Source organism: Epinephelus moara, chromosome 6, assembly GCF_006386435.1.
Source record: "Epinephelus moara isolate mb chromosome 6, YSFRI_EMoa_1.0, whole genome shotgun sequence".
In the NCBI taxonomy this organism is placed as follows: domain Eukaryota; kingdom Metazoa; phylum Chordata; class Actinopteri; order Perciformes; family Serranidae; genus Epinephelus; species Epinephelus moara.
This window is the reverse complement of record NC_065511.1, coordinates 19,786,912-19,795,872: the sequence shown is the minus strand read 5'-3', so window position 1 is coordinate 19,795,872 and position 8,961 is coordinate 19,786,912. Positions and strand designations below refer to the sequence as shown.

At 38.8% G+C, this 8,961-nt stretch overlaps 1 protein-coding gene across 1 annotated transcript; it reads right to left on the bottom strand.

Moving 5' to 3' along the window:
• Positions 1-2,391: 2,391 nt before the first annotated feature.
• Positions 2,392-8,648, bottom strand: LOC126392378 (protein NDRG1-like). The gene is made up of 12 exons (XM_050047747.1): positions 8,366-8,648; positions 7,964-8,069; positions 7,421-7,541; positions 7,223-7,285; positions 7,028-7,088; positions 6,215-6,301; positions 5,861-5,917; positions 5,535-5,701; positions 5,185-5,284; positions 4,918-4,953; positions 4,762-4,813; positions 2,392-3,433 (listed from the first exon to the last, which is right to left on the bottom strand). Exons 1-12 carry the CDS (start codon positions 8,414-8,416, stop codon positions 3,201-3,203), a joined length of 1,134 nt encoding a protein of 377 aa, XP_049903704.1. The 5' UTR covers positions 8,417-8,648; the 3' UTR covers positions 2,392-3,200.
• Between the last annotated feature and the right edge of the window lie 313 nt (positions 8,649-8,961).

Genomic DNA, 8,961 nt, shown 5'->3' with positions numbered 1-8,961 from the left:
AGCAGATGCAGGACATTTCTATGTGATTTGCATTTAGTTTGGATCGAGCAAAATGTGTCCTGAATGTTTTTTGGCTACATAATGTGATAAGTGGTGTGAGCCTGCTGTTGAGACACAACAAGTGATCAGAAGAGGTTATAGAGCTCCATCTAGTGGACAGATTGGAGAGGTACACTCGTTTTTAGCAACGCAACCCTACTTTCTTACGGTGTGTTTATATATTTAGATTTATTTTTTACTGGGTATCTCATCTCATGTCACTCTGTGTTTTTTATTAACTTGGTTTTTTATGTGTTTCACCTGTCAAGTCATTATTTGGGTCATGTGATGGCCTCCTATTGATTCCTGCTACTATACAGGTGGGGCCATACCTGTGGTGTATGCTTTGAAAGTCCTGACGAAATCTTGCAGAACTCAAAACATGTTGGCTCTTCTAACGATTTAGCCACCACAATAAGTCATTAAAGTAATCCAAAAATATAATTGCACAGTCATTAACATCAAAGAAAGAACAATCTCTTTACAGCATGACTTGATGAACATCCTTTTAAGGATTTAATAAAATCTAATGTGGTTGAGAACATAAACCTAGTATCAGTTGTGATGATGAGGAAACCACAGTTTTTCTTCCGTCTTCCACCATCGTGACACAAGGTTGTTTTCTTATCACGAACGCATCTGGGGAATTGAATCACAGAAAAGAGACCAAAACAATGTTGATGGACAACACTGACCTTTGGTGTGGCAAATATAAAGATTAATGTAATCAGATTACCATTTCCTTTGAAAACAAAGTAGCTCATAGCTATTTTCTGGTCCTTTGGAGGTCACAGACAAAAAAATTTAACATTAAAAATGTTTGCTTTCTTGACTTGCACTCATCTACCATGTTAAAACATCATCAAAACAGTCACTCAATTTTTAGGTGAGGGTAACATTCCAGTTTTATAGTATCGAAAATAAAAAGTAGCCTGTGGACTAAATGCATTATAAAACTGTGTTACATAGAGATATTGGGAATCTGTCACTTTTAGTTAAAAGATTGAGGAATTAGCTACATATTGATATAAGATTTAAAGGTATGTGATGAATGATTGTAGCTGGCTCACAAAATTTCATCACAAAGTTGGGCCAAATGTGAGTGTGCTTGGTTAGCATGCTAAATTTGGAGTACAAACCTTTTCTAAAGTTTCAAAGTTTATATAGTCACTGTATTATTATTTTGGATGATCAATGGCAAAAGTAAAACAACTAGACATTCCTACGAGGGATGAGCAAGTACGCCATTATCTATATTTGTGTCTGTAATTGTTTAACCAACTCGTACTCGTATACATCATATTCGTATGTACCTGATAGTCATCTGAGAATTCAGCTCAGACCTAAGTCCTAATGATGCATTGATTAAAAATGTTTGGTTTTAAAATTGGGTAGATATTTTTTTAAATGTTCATGTTTACTGGTTCTTGTTTGAGTTAAATTTTCAAGTTGCTTCTTGTAGTTGTTTCGTTTATTGTAGTTATAGCAAGTTAACATTGTGCCAACATACCTATAAGAGACTGATTGGCACAAATGCACAACATGACTTTGATCACAAATCACCTAATTTTTGGAAATGATTGTACACATTAAAACAGTGGTTCCCAACTGGTGTGTCATGGTCCAAAAGTGGGTCATGGGTCCATTCTGAATGGACGTATCAAGTTCGTAAAAAACATGATTTATTTGAAGTACAGTGAATTTCTAGCACAGAGCTTTTATTTTGAAGTGCTGTTTTTTGTTGTAGAGTGAGTGACTAACGGACAGCTGCATGACAGAGACAGCAAACCAGCTGGACGACATGGCAAAATGCGAGTATGAAGCTGAAATAATGACTAAGGAGAAAGCTGGACCCTGTGGCTGGACCATTTGGGAGCCACCACATTAAAATATATTTATTTATAGCAGATGCCTTAACCTTTCAATACCCACTGGTTAGAATAGCCACCCTGATCTCCCCCTTTAAGTTCCCGAAAGATTTGCTGATGTTTGGGTTGCTGATCCTGTTCAAAATACCGTCTGAAATAATACAGTTATCTCGGCAACTTAAATCTCACATGTCTTCTTTGTCGCTTAAGAGTACTTCAACTATTTAGTATTGCACATAAAACTAGCAGAGTCATGATGAACAGTTTTTGTTTTTAAAGGGTAGCGATTAAAGTAGCAGAGCCAGGGATATCACCTTTTTTCCAATCTTGAGAATGGTGACTCTCTTAATGACAGAAAGCTGAAAGCAATATTTGCCGAAATTATGTTGCTCTTATACTGTAACAATCATAATCCTATTTAGAAACTGTTTCTGTCATTTAAAACATTTTGTAGCTGTAGGTCATCTACAAGGTCAGACACGTTCTGTTTTCATCTGTAGTTTTATTAAATCAAAGCCAGCTAGATAATTATTTACAGTATCATGTATAATCACTGATAACACAAGAGATACTTACAGGAGGTCATCTGTTTTTAGTGATTGAACTGAATGTCTTGATGTTATTTTACACAGAATTCCTAAACATATTTAAAACATCATGTGATCTAAAACTTTTGTCCATAACACAATCCTGCGGCCAAGAACACACAGCTGTCACAGTTGCATATAATCAATACACATTCCTACAGTTATGAACATCCCGTTTTCACACTATAACATACTCTGTCTTTACATCTTCATTATATGGATACACATCTATGAACATTTTCATTCAGTACATTTCAGCTTCATGTTTTCCTCATGTAGTGTGTATCATGATAAATATTGGAGCATAAGGAAGAATCTCAGCTACTAGAGTGAGAAGAGGAAAAGAAAGAAACAAGAACATGAATAGGGGCAGGGATATAAAACAAAGTAAAGAAGGATGCAGAGGTAGAGACATACAGTAAGAGTTCAGAGAAGAGGAGGAGGCTGATAGAGATGAAGAAAATTGGATGGAGAGACTAAGAGTAATGCCAAAAGACAAACTCAGGGAAGGATGCTTAAATAGATGAAAGGATAGCGAAGGAAAGAGGATACAGAGGGGGTAGAGCAAAGTCACATGGAGGTAGGACCTGTGACGTTTCAGCTGGAGATAGTGCAGATGAAAGGGCATGACAGAGGGAGGCTGTCAAAGTGGAGATAATGAGGTATGGTTTGATTTAAGTGTAAGGGATTCAGGGCAGAGTGCGCTCTAACATGCCACTTCAGTTGACTTTGTGATGATGTGGTCCACGTTACTGCTGGAAATACTCTCCATGGAGACGTCAGTGTGTGAGCGCCCGCGCTTCTCCTCGGTGCCGCGCGAGTGTATCCGGCCACGCTGCAGGTCGTTGGTGTGCGCGCGGCTCCGGGAGCCCTCGTAGGACGAGATGCTGGAGCTGGAGCTCGTCCGTGAACGGAGTCTGGTCATGCTGGCACTGGACACTGGAGGAAGAGGAGGGAGAGGTTTGTGCTGTACTGCATCAGTCTTTAATGAGAGTTTATTTAACAGTGTTTTGCCAACTGATAGCTACAGCACAATTGAGGGACCCTTTATCTATCATCTAGTATACTGACCCTTGACAAAGTGACATATTTTATGGATATTTCATATTATATTCAATGCATAACAATAATATCTCAGAACAACTAAAACTGTACAATTACCTAAATAACGAGCGCAATTATCGCAGGAAATGTGTGTAAAATGAGCAATGAGATGAGTTTTAAGCAGGTTTTTTTCTGTGAATTTTATTCCAGAGATCTTTCTGGACATTTTTAGGAACTTCAATTTGCTGTCTGTCACATGTATCCCATATTTTGTTTTATTTATTTGTGTAATCTCTCAGACACACGACCATTGTTCTATTAGCTCTGCTGTGGTTATTTTAACCATGCACTTTTCTAATGCAGGATGAGGCTGTTTCACAGAGACTTCAGGCTCTATGAATGCATCTTCTGTTCAGGTCTTCACTCTGCCTTTATTCTGTGAGATTTTATATCTCGAATAATAATCTAAACTTTAAAAATAACAATTTCATTACATTTTCTTCACATAAATGAGTGAAATGCTGAGATATAGGCCTATTGTATATCCTCCTTAGACCCAAAGTTTTGTTTGGTTTGGATTTTTAATGTCTCCTAGCTATTTGGGATCAGTAGGACCCAATAAATATGAAAACCAAAACATTATTAACAATAATTAAGTCCCAGCCTCCTTAAACAAGATGACAATAAAGTCTCAATGTACTTCCTTCTTAATTGTGTCGTAGTTTGTTGCTAAAATCAGTCAAATTTGTTGCCATATCAAACTACAAGCATTATTAATCATAAATAAACAAGTTTCAGCCATAAAATTTGATCAGATTTTGTCCACTTTTGTGTCGGGATCGGCTGCAGACTGACTTGACAGGGATGGCTGCCGTCTGGTTTTTACATAGATTAGTGTATTGTGCTCTTACTACCACTAGATGGCACAAAAAAGTGCCCATGAACGAGGACAACAGGTCTCAGTTAAGTAGAATGAAGTAGAAGGTCAAGTAAACCCAAAATGGCATGTCCGACACAGGGTCTCAGGAGGATATACATATTTTTAAGTTTTTTTTCACACCCCTTCAAATCAAGAAGGCCTCTTCACCCCCTGTGAAGTTTTGGCGACCCCGAATGGGGGTCTCGACCACCAGGCTGGGAACCAGCGTCCTATACTGGTCTCTGACATGTTATGACTCTAAATTAAGATCAAGATAGTTGAAGGTTAACTAATGGTGACTTACAGTATCCCATGCCCTGGATGAAATACTTCAAGGCTTCAATCACTTTAGCTGGCTGTGGAGAGAAAGAAAAGGAGTATTGGATATATATTCAACCAATCAGGAGCGCAGATTCTACAGTATTGCCAGTGGAGTATCCGACAAAATGTCACAGCCTACCTGATCCACCTGAGGAAGTCCGCCACAGTCTGCCATCTAGAAGAGCAAAGTGCAAAGGTCAGTTAAAGATTCCGTCTGTGATAAAACCTATACCTGGTCTTAAATTAATAGACTTTCCATTGAGGTAATTACAAGGTAAAACTGTTTTACTGTAAGTTCTCATTTGACAATAACAGAACACTTCTTCACAGGCTGACTATATGTCATCCAAAGTTTTCTCAATTTTAAAAAATAATCATTTGGTTGTTTGCTTCCCCTTTTGGTTACCTTGAGCAGTGTGGTCTTGGTGGGATTGAGTTTGGAGTTGCAGTCGACCACAGCCTCCACAGCAGGAGAATTATCTCCTACGACCAGCAGGCTGGCACATCTGTAAACCAACAGATACACAGATGAAATAGTTAGGACTGACAGAGCGAGTGAGTAGTGAGCATCTTAAGATCAGTGAGGGGATTATTGTTCTAACTCATATATATCTTTTCTGCAGGAATATGTCGCCACCTTTCAGTGTAGAGTAAGTTTAGCCGTCTTAATCACAACTGCAAACACAGATTGAACCAGTTTTTATTCTAACTACAGTTCAACTCCTGCCCTCTTTAAAGGTTAATGATGGTACTAACTTGAGGGTCCTGACATTGATGTTTCCTCCAGGAATGGGCCTCTCCACCTCCAGAGCAGTGCGGTTGTTGTAGGAGCGGAGGAACTGACTCACGTTGGACTGGTTCATCGTTGTTGTGATGTAGTGACGGTATGTAGCAATGAGGTCAAGGTTGGTCTGGATCTCATCCTGAACAATCAGTCAGAGAGGAAAGAGCGCATTAGAAAGTTAGAGCGATATTAAGACGTCTTTACAAGACGTCTTTACGACATTTAGTGTTTGAAGATATGTATTCCCACTTCTGTTGTCATGGTAACTGAAGGCAATCATCGAAGCCTGATAACTTACCTTTCCAAACAAGTGTGCGATGATTGTGTCGGGGAGAGTGTGGGTCCATTCAGTGATCTATGACACATGCAAAACAATGTATTTATGTTACAGCCGGTTTACGATAATCATTAAATGGTGAATTAATCACAAAGACAAACACTCTCATTACTCTTCTTGTGGCAGAACTGGGACTAATACTAGCATCATTAAACTGAAGTGTCTGAATCAGTCAAATGTAATTTAATATACATCAATACAGTTAGTTGTATGGCTTGTAATTAACCTAATATTTGAAACAGATTATGATCTTATTCAACATACACACACACACACACACACACACACACACACACACACACACACACTGCTGACCTTGCTTGCAACAGAATCCATCAGTCCTTCAGCGCTGGGATTGATGTTGACCAAGACCAATCCATCCACCTGATCAGGGTGATTCAGCTACACACACACAAACACAAACACAGAAGAACGGTTAGTGATATGGCTTCAACCACTCATGAACACTTACCAACATGTTTTTTGGAAGTTATCTAATTAAATTTTTGAGTGTTTCATGTTACTTAGACAAACAGATTGCATCCTTCAAGAGCAAAGGTTTTACTTTAACATTGGGGTGGGGGACACATAAGAAAATTTAGAAAATTTTGAGCATCAAATACTTAATTTCCTTAATTTTGTTAAATTTTTATGCACCAATTTGTGCCTTTTTCACATCACTTTCTGGCGTAATTTGTCAAAATAAAAGTCTTCTGCCACTTATATGTTTTTATTTTAGGGTTACAAATGCACATATCTTCCAAATACTGAAGGGGACATGTCTACAGCCACAGATTTTCATGGATGTCGTCTTTCTCTTCCCTGTCTAGAGGTTTGTATGGATACCATGGCTGCTGTTACAGATTGCGAAGACTAAATTTATCAGTTTTTTAAAGAGTGTCATCCCACCTCTGGCACCACAACTGCAACTGTATCTGCGTAGCTAAAGATCTGATAGCTCTGGTATAGGTCTGATGTACGTATATGCCTGTGTACACCAGGAGGAGCAGCAGCTAAGTAAGGATATGTGCTAATAATAGTAGACCTATAAAAAATTATGCATAACTAGGTGTCAGACGCTCTCCGTCTGAGGTTCAAATGGGGTTTAGAGATGAGATTTGAACTCACAGCAAATTTGGCCAGGATGTAGGCTCCAGCTCCAACTCCCAGTCCAATCACACTGCGCAACCTGCACCGCAAACAGACAGAAGGTCAAAACGGAGATAAGTCCTAGTGCGCTGTGCGAATAAACATGTTGAAAATATCCTAACCTTTCATGAAAGGCCAACTGAAAAGTTTTTATGAAGTATCAGATGGACTCACCCAAAGTGCTTGAGAACAGCAGGCAGTGCTTCAGACAGCTGGTCCATGGAAGGGTAGGTATATCTGAGGGGTCAGACGTCAACATAACCATCAGCAGGTGCGAGATCTAATCACTTATGAGCTCATGTTAAATAATGTAAATACAGCATGAAATGTTAATATATGTCAGACTGAGAGTATTAAAGACAGTGTACTGACGCAGAAGGCAAAGTTTTGGCTCCCTCGTGTTGTCCTGGTGCTTCGACGTGACAAACTGGCAAATGTCTGACGATTTCCTGCATGTCCTCATGGTTGAACAGTGCCTCAAAACAAGACTTGTCTATGAGAATAAAAACACAACACAAATCACAAAAGTGATAAAGGCTGATAGGGATGTGGAACATAACATAGAAAATATAACACAAGAATTTATGAAAATGAAAATGTATCAGATCATTTAAAAAGTGTGCATTAAGTTTGGATTAAAATGTTGTTTAGAGGGCAATAAATATAGGAAAGAATATTCTGATGCTTCCATGCAACTAAGAGATGAGGTTTTACTTAATTCAACAAGTCTTCAGATACACAAATAAAATAGAAAATCTGGTTTCTGTTGTTAAACAAATAAATAAGATAGCTGTGATATACAAATCTTAATGTGGATAGATTTTTCCCTACCATATAGGTATATTATGTCTGTGTGCAGTGTACAAATATTACAAACACTAGGCTATTGTACACACAGAGAGAGTTGGGACTTACGGTTTAGTCCAACATCATGAAATGTCAGGATGACGGGGCGGTTTGCCCTCAGAGTTCCTGTCATGATGCAGTGGAGGTTCCCATACTGAGTCTCTACATGCTCCTCCTAAAACAAATCAACAAATTTAGATGAATAATGCACGCTGCTGTATGTGTTTGTAGCTGAAGATATACATTTACAGTTTATTGTGTGTTGATTCCCAGGCCTCTAGGACCTTGGGAAAGGCATGTCCCCATTTTTCACATTTTAGTCATAAGTCCTGTTATGTCCTGAAAACACGTATGTGTGTGTGTGTGTGTGTGTGTGTGTGTTGACGTGAAAGTCATTTAAATTTGCACAAGGATACATCTGCAGCCGTAAATCTATCAGAAAGGTTAACTTAATCTCTCTTGGATACTCACAGTGATCTGAGGCTCGAAGACAGAGTCGCACTCGTTGTCCTCCAGTACCATGGCTGCTGATGCAGAGTAGACCACAACAGAGATAAAGGAGATGTGCAGTAGATGCAGAGCAAATGTCCTCTGGAGATCTTTGATCCTTAAAGTCCTCTTTGATTTTAAAGCAAATTAATTATCCTCCTATTTCGTGTTTCTTGATGCTGCCAGTCCTGCAGTCAGAGACGACCTCAAAGAAACAGTGATTTTGGTGTGTGACACACTCAGTGTTTGAGCTGGTTTATATATCCTCAGTCACTGATCTGTCCCTAAGCCCTAACTCCAACCTGGGTCACACGTGGCTAACAGTTTTAATCTGACCTCAGGCTGCTGCTTTCCAGAGACAGCACTAGATTTCTGCAGGGAATTAACAAAGGACATCCCCAATGCAAAAATACAACGTCACTGTGAAGCTTCCATTCATTTTAAGATACTTTGAGCAAAATATCCTTTGAGTCATGATCATGAAATGCGTTTCTAGACTTTAATTACGTTTTTTTCCCCTTAAAATCAGGTTTGTCTTATGTATCATGCGCAAAAACTGAAATGTATTGAAAACAACC

What these genes read in the sequence shown, in the direction of transcription:
- LOC126392378 (XM_050047747.1), bottom strand. Translation starts at nt 8,416, where the DNA reads ATGGTACTGGAGGACAACGAGTGCGACTCTGTCTTCGAGCCTCAGATC. An exon ending in GCCAAAACTTTGCCTTCTGC is followed by an intron (nt 7,286 to 7,420) that starts GTCAGTACACTG and finishes CTGACCCCTCAG; the next exon opens with ATATACCTACCCTTCCATGG. An exon ending in TCGCACACTTGTTTGGAAAG is followed by an intron (nt 5,702 to 5,860) that starts GTAAGTTATCAG and finishes CTGATTGTTCAG; the next exon opens with GATGAGATCCAGACCAACCT.